Source organism: Chelonoidis abingdonii, unplaced genomic scaffold (genome assembly GCF_003597395.2).
Source record: "Chelonoidis abingdonii isolate Lonesome George unplaced genomic scaffold, CheloAbing_2.0 scaffold0027, whole genome shotgun sequence".
Lineage (NCBI taxonomy): Eukaryota > Metazoa > Chordata > Testudines > Testudinidae > Chelonoidis > Chelonoidis abingdonii.
The window spans coordinates 2,143,258-2,164,662 of NW_027424288.1; the positions used below are offsets into that span (position 1 = coordinate 2,143,258).

The following is a 21,405-nucleotide window of genomic DNA, read 5'->3' on the forward strand; positions in this document are numbered from 1 at the left end:
AAGGGTTTTGGGGACCCTGAGGTTAGGGGCCACTGGAAATGGGGTTCATTGGGGCCCGGTGTTAGGCGGTATTTGAAAATGGGTTTGGGTCATGGGGATTAGGGGCCCCTGGAAATGTGGTTTTGGGGCTCCCTGAAGGTTATGGGGCCCCTGGAAATAGGGGATGAGGCCCTGAGTAGGGAGCTCCTGGGAAATGGGGGTTTGGGCCCCTGGTTAGAGGCCCCTCTAATGGGGTTTTGGTCCCCATGGCATTAATGGCCCCTGAACGGTGTTGGTGTCCCTGTGGTTAAGGGCCCAGAATAATGGTTTTGGCCGCTGGTGTTAGGGACCCCCGAGAGAGTTTGGACCACAGTATAAGGCTCCCTGGAAATGGGGTTTTTGGGGCTTCTGGGTTCACGGGGCCCTGGAAATGGCACGAACGTTGGGGCCCCTGAGGTAAGGGGTACCTGAAATGTTTGGGGCCCTGCGGTAGGGCCCCGGAAATGAAGGGGTTGGTGCCCCTGGTATCAAAGACGGGGGACCCTGGAAGGAGAGGGCGACAGGGCCCTAGTTGGGGGCCCCTGAAAAAGGGTTTTGGTCCCTAGGGTAGGACGTGGAAATGGGGTTTGGATCCCCGGAGGTTATGAGGTCTCTGGAAATGGTTTGTGGCCTCCTGAGGTTAGGCCCCTGGAATGGGTGGTGGGCCCTGGGTTAGAGCCCTGGAAATGCGGTTTGGGCCCCTAAGGATAGGGCCCCTGGAATGGGGTTGGGGGGGCCCTGAGGGTAAGGGGCCCCTGGAATGGGCGTTGTGGGCCACTAAGATTAGAAGACCCTGGAAATGGGTTTGGGCCCTGGGTTAGGGCGTTTGAAATCGGGTTTGGGCCCCTATGGTAGGGCCCCTGAATGGGGTTAGTGGGCCCCTAGGTTTAGAGCCCCTGGAAAGGGGTTTTGGGGGCCCCGGGGTTAGGGGCCCTGGAAATGGAGTTTGGGGGCCCGGGGTTAGTGGCCCCTTGGAAATGGTTGAGCCCGCTGGGTTAGGCCCCTAGAAATGGGGTTTTGGGGCCCGAGGTTAGGGACGGGATATGGGGGTTGTTGTGCCCCTAGGCTAAGGGACCGCTGAAAATGGGGGGTTGGGGCCCCCTGGAAATTAGGGGCCCCCTGCAAATGGGGGATTGTGGCCCCTGAGGTTAGGGGGTCCCTGGAAATGAGGTTTTGGGACCCTGGGTAAGTGGCTCTGGAAATGGGTTTGGGGCCCCTGAGGTTAGGGGCCCTGGAAAAGGCGTTTTTGGTCTCCTAGTTTAGGGTCCCCCTAGAATAGGGCTGGGAGGTCCTTGGGATAGGAGCCCTGGGAATTGGGTTTTGGGCCCTAGTTTAGGTGCCGCACTGGAAATGTGTTTTTTCGGCCCTAAAGTTAGGGGGGATACACACGTACCCAGCATCTTCACCCTCTTCCCCTCACGCAGCCTGGTCTGCGTCTCAGAGAGCTATGCTTCTGAGCACTACAACACAGTGAAGACAAGGAATGAGCACCAAGAAACTCCAGGGGTGTGCAATGACTTGTGTGAAAAGGAGCCAGTCACAACCTCATGCACCCCCGCATTCCTGCCTACCCCCCAGGAAATGGAGAATAGCACCTCACTCGCAGGGGGACTGTTGCCCGGCACTAGCCCTGGAAGTACAGGAAGGACTGGCCATGATGTCAGACCCTGCCAATGAAGCACTCCCGTTTTGGAGCCCGGCTGAACACTCCGCGGAGCATGCCCCTTGGCTATAAGATGGCAGGGAAAGGCAATAGCAATGTTTGCCAGGCTGGAAGCCCCCACAAGCATCTGCAGATAGGGTGACCAAGGCAGCCAGAATTGAAAAAATCGGGACAGGGGATGAGGAGGTGACGCGAGCCTAATAAGAATAAAGACACCAAAAATTGGGACCGTCCTATAAATCGATGACATCTGGTCACCCCTACCTGCAGAGGAGGCCGCCAACTCCAGCCCTGATTGGAAGGGTTCAGGGCACCCCCCGCCCGCTCCCATGCCCACCGGCGGGTAAGGGACCAAGCGCACCGAGCGGCGGGCTGCAGGGGCCGTGCCTACCGCCCTGCCCGCTCTCACCGTGGGGGCCGCGCAGAAGCCCGACACCACCCGCAGCTGAGGACCTCGCCGCAGACACACATAGGGGGCTCACGTCGCGATGAGCGAGTATGGGTACGCGAGGGGCGCCGCCGCAGGCGACAATCCCCCGCGCGAGCCCGTGACCCCAGGACAACGGAAAGCTCGTATGCCATCCCTACGCCTTCTCGTGGAAGTTCACCCGCCCCCACGTCCCCCGGGAGAGGCCGGCGAGAATCCCGCCGCGACTCAAATGATCGCCACGCCGCGAGACAAGAAGGGAAGATGGAAGCTCGCGCACAAGAGAAGGTCGGAGGAGAGACACACGTGTCTGCCGGGTTGCCTCTAGCCCGGCGTCGGACACTCTGGCAGCAGCGACGGGGCGGCGCCGGGAGCAGTCCGCCTGCACCCCAGCCCCCGCCTGGAGCCTTACCGGGGCAGCCCTGCCCCCTCCCAGAGCCCCGCGCTGCCCGGCACCGCAGTGTGCTGGTCCCTCCCGGCACTTGCCACAGCCCAACGCAACGGACTATGGCGCCCTCCGAGAACCTGGCCCTCCCCAGCGCCCGCCTGGCCGTTCCCGTCGTGCCAGCTCACACTAACCCTCCGGCACCTGCCCGACCGCCTGGCCCCCTCCAGGGCACCTACCCCTCCGGCAACAGCTAGGCACCCTGCGCAATCCCACGCCCTCAGGGCACGGCCCGGGCACCGTTGTGCCCCCCAGCCCCCCTCTACCCCACCCTAAGGCACCCTGCCCCCCAGAGCCCCGGCTCTCGCCCCAGCTCCGGGACCTACCCCCCGGGCACCTGCCACCCCCCAGCCCCGCTCTGCCCCACCTCGCCGGCACCTGCCCCCGTATCAGTGCCCACGGCCTCGTCGCCTACCCCCCCAGGCACTGCCCCCTCCAGAGGCCCACAGGCCCTGCTCTGGCACCCGTAGCCCCTCGGCACCTACCTAGACCTCCCGGACATCCTATGCCCCCCAGGCGGAGCGCCGGTTCGCCTCCACGTGCATCCGCAACATGCCCTAACCCCAGCGCCGCTCTGGGCCCCCCCGGCACCTGCCCCCCCACGCCCCTCACCCCACCTCCCGGCACTGCCTCCGCCCACAGCCCCCTGCTACCCCAACCCCCGGCACCTGCCACCCCAGCGGCTCCGCTCTGCCCCCCCGGACAACCTGCCCCAGCGACCCCTACCATCCCACCTCCGGCACTGCCCGGACACCCAGCGCGCCTTCGCTCTGCCAACAAGGGCTACTCGAGTCGCCAAGCGACCTGCTGCCCCCCAGACCCCTCCGGGGCACCTGGTATGCCCACCCGCTCTTCCCCCCGGGCAGACCTCTCGCAGCAACATGCCCCATCGTGCCGTCAGCTAGACCCCCCCACGGCCCAGCCCTCCTAGTCACAGTCTGCCACCCTCCCGCCCCCCACCCTGCCTCAGCAGCGGCTCCGCTGCTCGGCCTCGCCCGGTTTCGCACCCTCGCCTGCTCCACCGGACCTCACTATGCCGCTGCTATAGAGGGGCTCTCGGCTGAGAACGGGGCCCGACGCCGCAGCGCGCCTTCAGCCAATTCCACAGCCCGACCTATGGCCAGCCCCAGTATGGGCGGGGCCTCCACCCTCCTAATGCCGAGCGCGCAGGGAGCGCGTCCGCGTCCTCGCTCCGAGCCTCGGCTCGGGAAGACCACGTCCTCACCCCGACAGGGACAGCGCTCATAACGACAGCCACCAGGGCCCGCTGGCCTCCTGGGACGGAGCGTGCCAGAAGTCTGAAGGCCGGACTTCGCCCTACCTCTGAGTCCTCACGTCTGGGTTTGCAAATGTGGAATGCAGGATGGGAGCACCGTTTCTACGAGAGGCCTCCCTCCCCAAGTGAAAGGGAGGGTGGCCGCCCTAGAGTGCCAGCAGTGACGCTTGACCACTTCATGACCGCCCCAGAGACCCTCCCCAATCGTACACCAAAGGGCAGTATTCTCTCCTCACCCCCACGCAAACGCCCACTGCACCCCACACAACCGACCCAAAGGCAGGTAGCACCCCTTCAGCCCCATAACATGTCGGCCCCTATTCACGGTCTAACCAACAAGTCCGCTGCCCTAAGAGGCATGCGCACCTTTCACCCACCTGGTGCACACCAAGACGCACCTCTCCCTCACCCCAAGCTCCCCCTTCACCAACAACGTGGGCGGTGGGGCCTTACAAACAGCGTCCAAAGTGCCTGAGAAGCTGCAAGGTGGGGATGGCTGAAGTATTTACCATGGGGCCTATCAACGTGGGGAGCAGACTGCCTGAAGTCCGGAACCACGCCAAGGTGGGAGGTGATTCAGAGACTGGCCTGCTCCCGCAAACCAAAAAGCAGGTCTAGCCTTTTATTGGAATTGGCGGGGGTAACTATCGAAGGTTCGTGCCCCCACTTTAGCGCCATAAACTACTACTTGCCTTGGCCCCTTTTTGTCATTCTGAATTCGTGTTCTTATTAATAAGTGTTGAATACCTTAGACATAGTTGTGTTTCTGTGGTCCGTATTGCAGTTTTCTGCTCAGGCAGGCTTCCTTTCTCTTGTGTGTCTGCTGAAGGACGGCTCGTGGTCTAGTGGCCCAGTTCCTGGCGAACTCCAGTATTTTGACAAACCCATGTTATGGTTGTTTCACGCCCAACCTAGCTGCTTAACAGTCGGCCTCAGACACAGGACGGGGGCGGTGGTTTTAGATGCAGGAGGATGAAAAAAGGGGGAGAGTACACCCCATTCGTGTATGAGACCAGAAGCCTGCTATCACCAAACGCCGGAGAGCAAAACTCACGTGGCCATCGAGAAGAATGTGCTGGCCATGGTTGTGGGCCCTTAAGAAAGGCTAGAGGCCCATAATTCTTTGGGCGAGCACTTCACATGTGTACATACCGACCACTCTTCCCTGACCTGGCTGCACAGCAGATGAAAAGGAGCCAATGCCAAGCTGCCGAGGTGGAGCCTGCTCGCTTGGCAGGACTATCGACATGGACCGTGGTCCATACGTGAAGGAAGTGCCAACCTGAATAGTAGAACCGCGTTGTCACGGAGAGGGGGCCTGAACTTCCCCAGTCACTGGGCAGGAGTGACGTCCGCTCAGTTCTTCAGTTCCGAATGGGGGGAGAGATGTGATTGGAGTAGGGGCATCCATGTGTGGGGAATGGGAAGCGAGGGGTGGTCTTTAGGTGAGGGACAGGATCTTTTAAGCCTGTAACGGAAGCGCAGGCAGGGAGGAGGGGGTCCAGCACCTTTTGCCACAGGAGCTGGACAAAAGAATGATCGGCGGCTGAGGAGGGGGCAGTCAGTTTGGGTTTTGGGGCTGTGTGGGGCGGAATTCAAGGGTATCCTAGCTAAGAAATCCAAGCACCTTGAATAGCCGCAGAAGGATTTGATGGAGGGTCCGACTGTGGTCTGCATAGCACTGCAAGCTCTGCTGTAACCTGCGTTCCTGTTGTCCAATAAACCTTCTGTTTTACTGGCTGGCTAAAAGTCACTGTGGGGTCCAGGAAGAGGGGTGCAGGACCGGACTCCCCCAGACTCTGTGACACAGCTACAGGCATTAAACTTGTCTGATGCTCAGAGAACATTAAACCCTGCAATCTCTTCTAGGTAATATTTATTACTGAGATTTTAAAACGCGCAGACTAATAAACAAAAACACAAAACAAAATGAGATTACAGATAAATTAAATATAGGCCCAGATCCTCAGATGGTGTAATTTGGTTTAGCTCCAATGAAATCAATGACGATATGTCAATTTACACCACTTGAGAATCTTTCTCATTGAATCCATGTGGAAAGAGGTCTTTAAGGTCTTCATATAATATATTAAATCACATTCAAATGTCAAGGAACATTTCAACCATCTCTAGTAGATGATGGCAAGGTATGGGCTCATGAGGTATAAGTTGGCTTAGATCTAAAATAAGCAAAATCTATTTATTCATGTCAACAGTTGATAGGATTTAGATTCGGTTCCTAGCTCCCTTATGAAAATGAGATTTAGGCCTTGTCTATACTACACAGTTTTGTCAACAAAAGTCCGCTTTCATTGACAAAACAATGGAGGTTTACACACAATACTCCTCCTGCCGATTTAACTCTCCTGCCACGCCAACATAATAAAACTACATCAGTGAGCAGCACTGAGCTTTTGGTGACAACGTTAGAGCGACGCAGTGTCAGTGTAGACATTGCACTTGCTTATGTCCCTCTAAGGGTCCTCCAGGAGGTGTTCCACAATGCCCATCATGACCACTCTGATGAGCAATTTCTACTCCGCTGCCCTGCAGCTGGAGGGTTGCAACAGAAATTCAAACACAGTGGCCATTGGCACATTTGCAGACTACAATTAATGCTCAGGCAGTAATCATTACAGGGGTCATTTATGATGGCAAGTAAACAATTCCAGGCGCAATTCATTATAGAAAACACATTACTGGGGCTTATTCTCAAAATACTGCTTCAAACCTTCCCTGATTTGAATAGCACCCCCCATTAAACCCTTCTAATAGCCCTGGTGTGTGGCTGCTCCAAAATCAGCTGCCAGGTGATCCACCTCTGTGCTCTACCCCTGGGGAAAGTTTTCCCCCTTGGCTTCACAGATGTTATGCAGAGCACTGCAAGCTGCTGTGACCATGGAAATATGTTCCTCATTGAGGTCTAACCTGCCAAAAAGGCAGCACCAGCGACCCTTTAATCTGCCAAATGTACATCCTATAGTCATTCTGCACCTGCTGAGCCTGTTGTTGAAGTGCTCCTTGCTGCAATCAAGGTTTCCGGTGCATGGCTTTATAAGCCACAGAAGGAAGGGATATGCTGGGTCTCCCAGAATCACTATGGCATTTCCACATCCCCTGTTGAAACCGTCTGGTCTGGAAAGAAAGTCCCTGCTTGTAGCTTTCTATGCAGGCCACTGTTCCTAAAGATATGTGCACCCTGCATTGATGTCAGTGAAAGTAGCCCTTTCTGTTGACGTACTCCGTCGCAAGAGGGTCTGGGGCCAAAATTGCGATATGCATGCCGTCTATCGCCCTGCTACAGTTAGGGAATCCCTTTACCACAAAGCCGTCCACTATTTTCTGCTCATTGCGCAGTCACAGTCTTTTGTAGCAGGAGGTGATAAATGGCCCTGCACACTTGTATCACTGCAACCCCCACAGTGAACTTCCCAACTCCAGACTGATTCATGACTGACCGGTAACAGTCTGGAGTTGCCAGCTTCCATACAGCAATCACCACTCACTTTCCCACTGTTAGGGCCGCTCTCATTTTGGTGTCCTGGCGCCACAGGGCAGATGTGAGGGTCACACAGAGTTCAAGGAATTTCTGCAGCCACTCCTCATTGTCCCATACCTGCATCACAATGCGATCTCACCAGTCAGTGCTTGTTTCCCAAGCCCATTAGCAGCAGTACACCATGTACTGCTGCTCCATGAATGCTAACATCAGTCTTGAATTGTTTCTTTCCATGCACGCAGCAGGGCAGTCACCATGGCTTTCTGTTCAGATTCACAGCTCATGAAGTACTGCAGGATCAGCTGCACTGTGCTCATAATGCTTATCACAGGACTGGTGAGCAGTGGCAAGATCCATGCTTTCAGGCAGAGTTTACTGGAGCAGTTGGAAAATGGTGCGAAATGTAGTTGGAAGCCTTTGGAATTATGGAATGGAGGAAACCACATCATGGGGTGGTGACCCCGGCCCTATGATGCACGGTGATCCATTCCGAGAACTGCTAGCAGGAGAGGGTGGTGATTTTCACAGTGAGATAGCTACCCACAGTGCACTGCTCTTTCTGTTGGCGCTAGAGTACCAGCTGTGGACATGCTCCACTGACACATGGAGCGTTGCTTGAAGATGCACAAGCGGTGTAATTACAATGGTCTATGATCGTTGCTGTAACTTAAGTCGACTTACACAACTGTGTAGTGTAAACATATTCTAAGGCTCCTAAATCAGCTAGGTGTTGCAACGCTGAGTCCCAAAATTTGAGTCTTAGCCTATCCAGCACTTCAGTTTCCTATATAGAAAATGGAAGTAATAGATTCTCAGGCCAGAGGGGACCATTGTGGTCTTCTAGTCCGACTGTTTATATAAGAGGGACAAGGTGAATGGGATAACACAGGCCAGAAAACATCCCCAAAATAATTCCTAGAGCATATCTTTTAGAAAAACATCCAGTCTTGACTTAAAAGTTGTCAGTGATGGAGAAACCACCTCGACCTTTCTTTATCTCATAAGGGTAAAGATGAAGGAAAAATATATGGATGGTGAGGTTATCAAATATTACAGTACTGAGAGCCATGGATGTACCTAGATAGACGAATGAAAGAAGAACGTGAAACGGTAGAGAAAAAGTAAGGATGAGGTTATTGCCTCATCAAAAAGAATAAAATTCAGAGGTTTTTTTTTTTTAATTCAGTTTGTACTCAATAGAAATTTTTCCTGAGCAGGAGCAAAATATAAAAACAGTGACAAATCAACATTTGCCCCTTAGATGGAAATTTAGATCAAAACTGATAGAAGATTCTTTTTTTATTTGTGGCTTGAAAAATTGAAGAACATTATATCATTTCGATCTAATAATGAAAATTGCCTGTAATCGGACTGAAATGCTTGCCAAAGAAAATAAAATGTCATCTCCTAAGAGATTACATGGATGAGCCTGTCATAACAGCGCTGGGAGAGGAAAAGCTTATATTACAACATGGCAGTAAGATGCTGTGCAATTTTTTTCATGAAAGCACCATACATGATAAATGGGTTAAATAGCCCCATATCCTGTCTGAATAAAAATCAAACCTAGCCCCGAGATATTCTTCTCTTCCTTTTGGTCCACCATTCCACTCCAAAATGGCATCTGAGTAGAATACATTTGACAAAGCACCCCACAGGGAAAACATTTTATTTATTTTTTTTTGGCCTGTTCACTGAAGGTCATTAATGCTGCCCAAGGTCCTACCAGATTTAACTCAACATCTCAAGCTACTTCATGGTAAAACCATTTGTTTTGTGCCGTTGGCTGAAATGGAATTACCTTGAACACTAGTGAGATGTTCCACAACCAATGTCAGAAGAATCTGTAATAACTCTCCAGTTACCATGTCACCATTTTTCACATTGGAAACCAAGGTGAATAAATGAATATTATAGAAGCTCAGGTGCTGGCAAATAAGGAGGATCTCAATGCCTATGTAGATGCAACTCTCTGTGGGCCTAATCCCAGTCAATCCCACCAAACCCGATGGGAGCTTTTGCCATTGGCTTCCAGGAAACCAAGAACAGGCCCTAAGAACACAAAACATTCCCTGCATTTTGTGCAGGTATAACTAGAAGTTGTGATGTGAATTTAGTGAAAGACCAGATCCAATGAAGAGTAATGCATATTTCCTCCATTTAGAACAATTCCATCAAGCTTTTCTTTTTATTCTTCTCAGTTCAAAGGCCCTGTTGCTGGTGAACCATTACCACAACTGGAGATTTCTGAGATGTGACAATAATAATAGCGCTCAATGTTTTGTTGCGACAATCTAGAGAAGCTGTAGAATGAGGCGCAGATAAGGATGGAGAGAAGTCTTACTTGGCGATTCCAGCTCTCTTAATTGTATTAGACAACCATCTGTTTATCCATGGAAAGCCTACACCCCTTTTTCACTAGTGACTGAATAAAGAAGTTGGTTAAGGGGCCTCCATTATTTCCTTCTGAATAAAAGGAAACTTATCTGATTTTTTTTCACATGCATCTAAAATTTTCCACTTTTTAAACACAAAATCCTGAAAGTAGAAAATTGAAAATATTTTAGTTTTCAAATCAAAACCAAAATGTTTTCCTCCTTCCTTTCCCTTGTCATAATATTTTTCTTTTATTTCCCCATTTTCTTCATCCTTTCTTTCCCCCCTTTTCTCTATTTTGCAACTGAGAAAGGAAGGGGAAAGGAAAAAGAGAGAAGAAAGGGGGAAATACCTTTTTTTGGCTTTTATCTATTTTCAACTGATATTTCAAAATATTTAAAAGAACTTACCATTTTGGAACCAGCTCTAGTTAATGTAGGTATCTTCTAAACATCCCTGTTAGGTATTATACCTAGCTGTAAACTGGGGAAACTGAGGCAGAGAGATATTAAATGAATTGCCCAAGGTCATACAAGCTGAAAATAGAAGCTAGGTCTGTTTATTCCCTGTTCTGTACTGTAACAATACTCCTTCTGTTCAACTGGAAGATTTAAAATGATAGAATCATAGGACTGTAAGGGATCTTGAGAGGTCATCTAGCCCAGTCCCCTGCTCTCATTGCAGAACTAAGTATTATCTAGAATATCCTTGACAGGTGTTTGTCTAACCTGCTCTTAAATCTCCTGTGATGGAGATTCCACAGCCTCCCTAGGCAATTTATTCCAGTGCTTAACCACCCTGACATTTAGGAAGCTTTTTCTAATATCCACCCTAAATTGCCCTTGCTGCACTTTAAGCCCATTGCTTCTTGCCCTATCCTCAGAGGTTAAGGACAATAATGTTTCTCCCTCCTTCTTGTAACAACCTTTTACATACTTGAAAACTGTTTTGTTCCGTCTGTTTTCTCTTCTCCAGATTAAACACACCCATTTTTTTTCAGACTTCTCTTGTAGGTCATGTTTTCTAGACCTTTAATCATTTGTGTTGCTCTTCTCCGGACTTTCTCCAATTTGTCCAGATCTTTCCTGAAATGTTGCACTCAGAACAGGACACAATACTCCAATTGAAGCCTAATCAGCATGGTATAGAACAGAAGAATTACGTCTCATGTCTTGCTTACAACACTCCTGCTAATATATCCCAGAATGGTGTTTGCTTTTTTTGGAACCGTGTAACACTGTTGACTGATATTTAACTTGTGGTCCACTATGACCCCCAGATGCTTTCCGCAGTACTCCTTCCCAGGCAGTCATTTCCCATTTTGTATGTGTGCAACTGATTGTTCCTTCCTAAGTGGAGCACTTTGCATTTGTCCTTATTGAATTTCATCCTATTTGCTTCAGACCATTTCTCCAGTTTGTCCAGATCATTTTGAATTTTAATCCTATCCTCCAAAGCACTTGCAACCCTTCTCAGCTCAGTATTGCCCATGAACATTATAAGTGTACTCTCTATGCCATTATCTAAATAATTGATGAAGGTATTGAACAGAACCAGACCCAGAACTGATCCCTGTGGGACTCCACTCAATATGCCCTTCCAACTTGACTGTAACCACTGATAACCACTCTCTGGAAACTGTTTTCCAACCTTATTCATCCACCTTATAGTAGCTCCATCTAGGTTATATTTCCCTAATTCATCTCCTGTCCTTCTCAAATTCTCCCTTCTCCTCCCTGGCAGAAGCAGTGCTATGCTCTTCTCCTTTCCCAGAGTCACTAATTCCCTCTTTAAGGGGGGTCAAAACATTGGTAAGCAAGCATAAAAGCTGTTCTTTGCTGTCTCAGATGTATCTTCAACCCAGTGGCAACAGTAAGAACTCTCAGAAGACGTGCCTGGCTATGTTCCTCTTCTCTTCCACAGGAAAATCTAAAGTTGAGGACTTTCCATTTGGAGGTACTTGTCTGTGTAGTTCAAAAACCAATGAATTATTGGAAAAAATGAAAGAGACAAGATCTACATCTAGATCCTTGGGTCTTTTGCAGACTTTCAAAAGGAGATTTTCTAGATGTCTTCAGATTCCAAAGACAGTATAACCCACCTTATTCTTTTTCATTCAAAGACGACATCACTACAAATACCAACAACAACAATCTTTTGCTTCTCAGTCATACAAGAGATGGTCATTCAAGCCTAAAATGAAACAAAATAATTGGCCTACCATTGCTTCTTCGTTGCAGTGAGACCGCAGGTGTTCAGTGATGTTTGAGAGCAGCAAAGCAATGTTGGATCCTGTTTTCCTTAAATTTGGAGACTTTTTAAGTCAACGTTAGAGTGAATGGCTAAAGATTGCCACAGACAGATAGGTGTTGGATACTATAAAGAATGGTTATACCATCCAGTCTCATGTACTTCCTCCAAATCAACCTTCCTCTCTCTCTCTTTTCAGGAACCCCGCTCATGTGACATTGTTAAGATCAGAAATCAGTTCTCTGCTAATGGAGAGAGCAATAGAGAAGGTTCTAATAAATCTCAGGAATCAAGGGTTCTGCTCCCGCTGTTTTCTTATTCCAAAGAAAGATGGAGATCTTCGTCCAGCCTTAGATCTAAAGAAGCTAAACAAGTACATCTGAAAGATGCATTTTGGAATATTAACTCTAGAATCCTTTATTCCTTCCCTATCCTTTCTAGATTGGTTTACTCTTGATCTCAAAGAAGCTTACTTTCATATTTCAATAAGACCATCAGACAGGAAGTACCTTACTTTTGCTGTAAGGCAGGACCATTTCCAATACAGAGTCCTCCCTTTCATCCTTTCCTTGGCACCCAAAGTCTTTACAAAGTGTCTATCTGGAGTAGCAGTGTTCTTCAAGAGATGAGGGTTTCTGTCTTTCCATATTTTGATGACTGGCTCCCAATAGCAACCTCAGAGGATGAGCTGGAAGAGGTCACAAAATTTGCATGCCCTCTATTCTGAAATGTAGGTTTCTTTAATAAATTGAAAGAAATAATTACTGACCCCATCACAGAAAATTCCATTTCACAGGCGCTCTTCTCGATTCTCAAAGAGCAAAAGCATACATTCTGAGGGAGGATTCCGTGAAGATAAAGTGTACCTTTCAATCTTTGCTGCTAAATCCATCTTAGAGAGTAAAGTGTTTTTTCCCCCTATCACTAATGGGAATGATGATACATATGTCACAGCTTATGCAAGGTTTAGGATGAAACCGCCCCAGTACTGGTTATCATAGAACATCAGACTGTCAGTACACAGAAGGGATATGATCATTACAGTTTCCAGGCAAATCCAAAGATCCATCTGATGGTGGATGGATTGGGGAAATGTTCTGAGAGGGGTGTTATCCAGTCCTGTCTATGATAATCACAATAGGCTCTGCAAAAACAGGCTAGGGTGCATATCTCGAGAAGTTTGTCACAAGGGGAATCTGGGGTCGACAGGAAGGTTGTCTCCATAGCAGCATTCTGGAATCAAGAGCAGTTTGTTTGGCAGTCAGGTCTTTTCTCCCCCAGATTCAAGGGTCAATGGTTCAAGTGGCCACAGACAATATGACAGCAATGTACTGTGTAAACAGATAAGGGGAAGCCCGATCACCACAGCTTTGCAAGGAGGCAATGAAACTCTGGGACAGGTGTATAGCCCAAAGGATGATTCTGATAGCTTTACAGCAGCCTGGATCCCTCAACCAGAACTAAACAGGGAATCCACACAGATGCCTAAATGGTCTTTGAAAGACTCTGTAATCAGAGACATCTTTGCTCTCTGGGGTATACCAAAGATAGATCTATTTGCAATAAGATTCAACAGGAAATACCGTTATTTTTGTTCCAGAGTGGGAGTGGATACTCAATATCTGTGTGATGGGCCGCCTGTCCCACACTGGGCTCTAAAGGGTTAATAGAGTCTTAGGGAGGCTGCACAGGAGGTAGCCAATCAGAGAAGGGCTGAGAGGAGCAGCCAATCAGGGCCAGGCAGGCCCATATAGGAAAAGCTGCAGGGCAGAGCAGGTTCAGTAGCTGCCTGGAGCTTGAGGGGGGAATATCAGGTTCCTAGCAGGAGGAAGGATCAGGCTTCTAGCAGGAGGCGGGAGTACCAGTAGGGACTGGGAAAGCTAGAGAGGACTCCTGGCTAGATACTAAGACTGGCAGGCTGAAGTCCTGACATAAGGGCGAAGAAGGTGATGGAGATGTGGGGAAGTGCCCCAGGGAAATGAACTGAGGAGTCAGAGGGGAAGCAGCAAGTGGTGGCCATCTACAGGGTCCCTGGGCTGGAACCCAGAGTATTGGGCAGGCCTGGATTCCTCCCTCCTCCATTCACCACTGAGGAAGTGGCTGGACTGAGGGATGGTGATACTGTCCCCTGGAAGGGGGGAGCACAGTGTGCGGCATAGCCAGAGGGCTGTGTCATGAAGGGGACACTGCGTTCCTGGAAGCGATGTGAGTCCGGGAACTGAAGTGATGGCGGCGAGATGCCACCAGAAGAGGATGCATTGGCTAGGAGAGCTAATTCACAGAACAGCCAGCAGAAGGAGCCGCAGTGGTGAGTGAACCCTGTCACACTCTGTCAGATGTGTTCCTCCTTGGATGGGATGCAGAACTAACTTATGCATTCTCACCATTTCCTCTCATGTGAAGGTTGTGAGAAAAATAGGACTGGTCTTGGCGAGAATGATACCGATTGCCCCAGCATGGCTGTGACAGCAATAGTTCACGGGTTTGCTCCTACTTTCCAAAAAGAACTAGAGATTCTTCCCAGTGTCAACAGACCTTCTGACGCAAAAATAAGGGACAGTTTACCATCTTGATCCATTATCATTGCATCTGACAGCATGGACAATCAGTCTCTAACAGAGTTGGAGAGGTCTTTCTCTATGGATATTCAACATGTTCTTCTTAATGCAAGAAGAAAATCAACTAGAAAATATTATGAATTAAAATGGAAATGATTTTCACTATGGCTATCTGATAGAAGATAGATCCTGTGTCAGCCCCTATTCAATCCGTTTTAGAGTATTTGTTATATTTAAAGCGTAAAGCTTTATATGCTGCTTTGCTGAAGGTACATCTTACATGCAATAGCAGCTTCTCATATACAAATAGATGGTAAATCAGTATTCTTGCATGAGGTTATTAAGTTTTTAAAGAGTTACTAAATTTGCACCCCACCCCAATGAGAGATCTTATGGCACCATGGCACGTAAATTTAGCACTGTCACGGCTTATGTCTCCACCATTTGAGTCCTTATCTTCTTGTTCCTTATTTCATCTGTCAATTAAGACTGCCTTTATTATAGCAATAACATCAGCTAGGAGTATTAGTGAACTTCATGCTTTAATGGTTGACCCTTCATTTTATAAGGACAAAGAATTTCTTCATCTACATCCTAGATTCATACCAAAAGTCACCTCAAATTTCTTTATCAATCAGTCCATCACATTGCCAGTGTCCCCTCCCCCGCCCACTGACTTCATTCGAATAAGGGGAGAATCAGAGCTATATTATCTGGATACAAAAAGAGTTTTATCCTTCTATTTGGTTAGGACTAAAGATTTTAGATTTTCAGTTAAATTGTTTGTTTCCTATGCTGGTAACCATTTGTATGGAAATAGGATTTCCTTTACATTATCAAGATGGGTCAGACAGTTTATAATAGAAATTTATAAGCATGCTTCACAATTCCCCCTCCCCCGCCATCTGACTGTAGACTCCACTAGCGAGATTGCAGCCTTGGTGGCATGTTTGAAAGAGGTTCCAATAATAGAAATTTTTAGAGCAGCCACGTGGCATTCAATACACACGTTTGTTTCCAAGCCATTATTTATTAGATATCACAACTAGCTCAGAGGCACAGATTGGAAGATTGATGCTACCGTCCTTGTTTAGCTAGTGCTCCTTACCCACCCGCTAACTCAATACGCATACTATTTTCTAAACTCTCCCAAGAGTGGGGGTATGCAGAGTCCATCTCAAAGAACCTCACTTACAGGTAAGTAACTTTCATTTCTCCATTACGCCTGGCTGTAAGCTCAGTACCCTTCGCAAGCATAAATTCAGGATGAAAGTAAAAAATGCAATGACCCCCAAACCTTTATTATGTGATAGCACCGAAAAGAGCTAGACTCTGAGTTACACGTCTCAGTCAACTGTAGATAACTCTTTGCAGCTGCATGCAGACACAATCGCTATGGTTAGCAGCTAACTGCTCATATGCATCATTTGCAACAGTCCATGCAAGTATTTTTTCCCCTTTGAATACCACTGGCCTCTGCTGTTGGAACTCTGGTTGAATCTCCAGGGGCTGTCAGTGGTAGCAAGGGTTATTTCTGCGTCCTTTCAGTCAGGTACCAAAGGGCAAGAAAACAGCAAATGGTACATGGGCACGTTTTAGTTCCAGCATTTCAGAGATACTTTTTTCAGTAGTGGGCAACAGTGCGTGCAGAGAATGACCTGTGCCTGAAATCCCCAAAAGCATCATTGTAAGATAAATGAGAGTAAATAAAGTATCATAAAACATGGGACAGGTCTATAGAAAGATGGCTCCCCCTATGTGCAAAATTCAATTTCCCTGTGCAAAGAGCAAGTAAAATAGGATTTGCACAGGGGACAAACAGAAGTCAGGTTTCTCCTCGCCATCCAGGAGGCAGGGCACTTGTGCAGTTGAGCTGCAACCCCTGGGCTGTAGTAGTGGCCACAACAGGCTGTACCCCGTTAATGAGGAGTTTGTGACAAGTGCAAGCTCACAGTTTACAGAGCTCCTGGGAACCACCTCTGCTATTTCCCAGAACTCTTACAGCCCCTGCCTATGTTTTGTGGTGGAGCGGGCCACTGGACAGCATGTATCTGTAGCACACAAGAGGAATAAATTCATAATCCAGGGTGTATCCCCTCCACTACCCAGCCCCCAGGGCCGCATAAAGCCCCTCACTTCCCATTAGCCTTTCCAAAGCCATGAACGAGCCTGGGAAATGTCACGCTCTCTTCCATCGGGCCTGCTGTTCATTTCCATTACAGTCTCCTGGCTGTCCACAGCTCAGCCCTTTGACTTTGGAGGCACTGCCGCAGGAGCAATGGATGCCAGAGAACACTTCCAAAGTCGTACGGGTTGCAGTTCTGTTCCTTTGTTGACTGTGTTTATCCTCATACTTTAATGTGATTCTTGCAGTTAAAAAAAAAAAAAAAAGAAAAGGTCAGGAAGGTAAGTGATTGTACTCTGTTTTGTCTCCAGTTATACAGTTCGATTGAGTTTGGCAGAAGATGGCAGCTTCTCCAGGAGGGTGTCACACCAAACAGGTTCTACTGGTAAGTAACAAAGCACTTTTTTTGTTGTTTCACAAACACAGCTCCACCAGGTGTACGTGGAGGTGGTGGTGCTTTAGAATGAAGGCTCTGGGGCTGAGGAGGCGTTGCCGAAGGAGACAAACATTGTCATCGCACAGACCTTTTGCTCTTCCATCTTAGTGTTGAGGTTAATTTTCTGCCATTGGGGCAGAGACTGTCTTTTTGTTCTATGCTTTTACAAGCTCTTGCACAAGGGTGTCCTGGTGAATGATTAGGGCTCCTAGTCACCTCACTAGCACAAATAACAACAATTTGAGAAGTAGTTGTCATCTTCTTAGTGCTGACCATTGCTTTCTGCCATGCTATTACATGTGCATTACTTACACGTGCAGTGCAATTGTCACTCATCTATACGTTCCCCTTGGCACCCAGTCCACAGAGTATATGAATGTACTTCAGCTCCCAGCTGGAAAATCCTGGGATTGTTGAAGTCAGTGGTAGTTTTCCCACTGACTTAAATGAAGCCAGGCTTTCGCTCATTGTCCTTTAGCTCAAGCTGTGTAGGCTCATGCTTTTAGCTCAGGTTATCACTAATTCAATCATGTTGGACATCATTACACTATGCCATACAGTATTTTTCTTCACTTCCAATCTTAAATCATTGTGCATTGTTGCCATGTTCTACTAAACAGGTGACAAGTGTTCCAAAATTTCTAGTCCAATTTCAAGATCAAAGATATATGCATACATGTGAGATCAGTCATGCTGCATAAACGTTTCACCATTTCTCGGAATACTAGTCTACTGCAAAACTGAAGTAGGCAGGCTCCTGTGCCCCAGAGTTTGAATTCAGAATTGGGTCCACCCATCCCTTAATTCAGGGGTCGCCAGCCTGTGGCTCCAGAGCCACATGGTGCTCTTCACAAGTTAATATGTGACTCTGGGCTGGAGGTACAGGTGCCAACTTTCCAATGTGCCAGGGAGTGCTCACAGCTCAATCCCTGGCTCTGCCACAGGCCCTGCCTCCACTCCAACCCTTCCTGCCCCCTCCCCTGAGCCTGCCATGCCCTTGCTCCTCCCTCTCCCCCCCAGAGCCTCCTGCACACCACAAAACAGCTGATTGGGAGGTGCAGGGAGGTAGAGGGAGGCGCTGATCAGCAGGGCTGCCCATGGGTGAGAGGCTCTGGGAGCCGGGGTGGGGGAGCTGATAGGAGGCTACTGACATATTACTGTGGCTCTTTGGCAATGTACATGGGTAAATTCTGATTCCGTCTCAGGCTCAGGTTGGCCACCCCTGCCCTAATTTAACAGGCCTTACCTCTCCTTGGTACTAGTATGGTCCTCCTTGCCATAGTGTCTGTTCATCTCACAATCTTCATGTACTGAATGTCTTTAATGGATGTTTCAGCTGAGGCTTTAGAATTAGCTTAGTACAGAGACAGCAGCCATCCTCAAGGGTCATATCTGGATCTGGGGCCAAACTCTGCCTAACATTTGAGATTGTTCAGCTCCTGTTGTTTTGTTCACTGCAGTTTCAAACCAGAGCCTTTTTAGTTGTATCCATCGTTGCTTTATACATCAGTATTGATACACTAATATTTTAATATCATTTTGACAGCAGGCAGGTCTCTCTACGGTGCATACCCGAAATAATGCACTGTTATTGCACTGACACTAAAGTGCATGTCACTAAATATCTCCGCACCTTCAGGCGACAAACAATTAGTGTAACACAAACCTGCGTGAAAAGGAAAGCATGAGCACATTGGACTGAGCAGAATAAGTTGCGCTGGCGTTTTTTTCAGTACAGATGGTACTAAAGGCCAAATTCAGAGATAGGTCTAAGTTATTGTATGGAGGCTGGACCCTGCTCTCAATTACACTCCTATACAACTGGAGTCATTCCCATCAGTTTCAGATGGAGGTAGTAGTTTAACTGACAGCAGAATCTCTGGGGTCTGGTTTACATCACTTTACATATCACTTTTGAATCTGGCCCTTAGAAGAAGATTCTTTGTGGGATAGTGTAGCAGGGTGCTGGTGCAAAAGCATCTAATTAGCCCTGCCCAGTCATCTCCAATCAGGGAAAGCAGATTGGGGCTGATGGAAAAGGCCTGATGCCTGCCTGAGTATTGGCAACACCTGCTGGCCTGACAAGCCAAGGTTATAAAGGCTAGGAGGAAGCCAGAAGGCAGGGGGGCAGGCAGGGAGAGAAGTCAGTTAGTCAGTCAGTGAGGAAACTGGAGGTCTCCTAGCGAAAGGCTTGCTCTGCCTGGAAAGGAGGAGAGTAATCCTTTAAAACTTGTATATAGATGGACACTTGTGGTGGGATGAAGTTAAGTTAATAAAGACACGGGTGTTGCACAACCCTGAAGCCTCTCTGAGCCTTATTTGGGAGGCCAAGCGGGCCCCAGGAAGAGGGGCGGGTCATGAACCCTGTTACAGATAGATACATTAATAAATAGTATAGCAACTGAATTGGGTCAGCAAAAATAGGACCCCTCTTTTACCCCCAGATTAGAGGTGATCCCATGCCATTTTGAACACTTCAAGGGTGTTTGGGTCCACTGTTTTGGTTCGAATCACAGTAGAAGTAAAGGACATGGGCCAAAATTTAGATCCAGATCCATATTTGAATTTTTTCAACACCTCTCCAAAGTTTAGATCCAGGATTTTGGTTTGAACCTGGCTCTGTTCCAAACCTTTCTCTTTCCCTTTAACCTGGACTTTGCTGAAACTCTTGAAATCTGGAAATTATTTCCCCATTTTTAAAAAAAGTTGTTCACTCATCTCTGCCCTTCTGGCTTCCAGACAGGACCAGAAGCTTCCATGATATCATAAGAACATTTTTTCCCATGTTTCCCATGGTATTTCTGGCCTGACAAAAGCAGAAAGAGCTGAGAACCTTGTAAGAAAGCATGTTTTTTGAGCTGTCCAGCTATATTTCTTGAATGAGCATCCACACTCTTGAATGCTTATTATCCACACTAAAACCCAAGTGTTTTGAAGTCTGCCTGTCATTAGGCATAAGAGAGATTTATCATATATTGAACTGATGGACACCAGCAATGAGAATAATGATGATAATGATTAATGTTCCTTTCCATAGAGATAAACCCTTGAAGTCCTCTGAGGGTCTAGCAAAAAAGAGAAGTAAAACCAGGAATTTCAAAAGCACTGCAAAGCAAAGAATAACAAATATGATTAAAAACTGCTCCAATCACCTGCCAGTCTTCCCACAAACACAAACTAAGCAAGAAACCAAAAGCAGTTAGTTTCACCTAGAACAGGATGACTTTGATATATTTTGGTCATTGATGCATGTTAAACTGCGATTCTGCTTTCTGAGAAACTAACACAGTTATAGAAAGGGGAGTTAGATTTTATCCTGGCTCATGCATTCTAACGAGAATTGCTCACTAATTTCCACTGAATGGCCAAAGTCTACCCCCAGAGTTCTGCATCCCCACTAGAAAAAAACTGGGATTACGGATGACAGTATATGACAACACTGAACTTGATTCTCTATTGGCCTGCTTTCTGATTCAATCATTTCTGCTAGTGCAAAACTGTGCTGAATCAGTTTAATGTAAATGACTCCACAAGGAGGAAGGCAACAGAGAGTCAAGGCCATGGGGTTTTGCATATGTGTAACCCAGAACCAGTTCTGCGGAATCTTTATTGTTGGTGTTGACGTGCAAACCAGAAAAACCCAGCTTGACTCTTGGATCTCAGTCTGTGTTTATGGGGCTGACAGCTAGTGAAAACCTATCTTTAATTTTAAATTATTTTAAACTGACCAGATATGATCTGGAAATCACTGGGACATGATCAGCTCAAAACCCATGATGCTACTTTTACAATTGCTCTTCAAAGCAGAAGTTCACCTTGAGAGATAACATTCCAGAGTTTCTTCAACAGAGAAAATATTGGGTGAGATCCTCACCCTACTCTAGCCCCTTTATACTGGGCAAAAGGGCTCCAGCAATGCAAGGCAGCCTTAAAAGCACTGGTTCAGATTGAAGGAGGATTCCCTTTGAGAAGGAACCACAGAAGACTGTGGTAAGCCTATGTTCCGAGGATCCCATTGCAGCCCAGGGTAGGAGGTGCTGGGTGTGGGAGGAACATGTCAGCGGTGGAGCCACATCACACAGTGCTACAGAGATTGTGGAGCATCCTGGGGAGAGGGTGTAATTCAGACTGGTCCCTGGGGATGGTAAATTACTCCAGGATCTCTCCACCCCCTGGAATGGTCCAGGATCAGGAGGTCACAAAAGCTGCTTAAAGCCACCAGGCTGGGCTATGAGGCAAAGCATTGAATTTAACCCTGGGCCCTCTATCATAGCTTTCCCACTCAGATTTGAACCTTAGCGTTCATAACCTGAGAAGCTAGCATGAACCCCT

The 21,405-nt window shown here is 48.0% G+C and overlaps 1 protein-coding gene across 2 annotated transcripts in view; it reads left to right on the forward strand.

Annotated features, from left to right (window-relative positions):
- The window catches only part of LOC116820903 (VPS10 domain-containing receptor SorCS1), a 444,694-nt gene that overhangs the window by 296,135 nt on the left and 127,154 nt on the right, over positions 1-21,405 (forward strand). For both annotated transcript variants that reach the window (XM_032773669.2, XM_075061354.1), the window contains exon 5: positions 16,949-17,022. In XM_032773669.2, the coding sequence (XP_032629560.2) occupies positions 16,949-17,022 (74 nt within the window). The remainder of the gene's footprint in view (positions 1-16,948; positions 17,023-21,405) is intronic.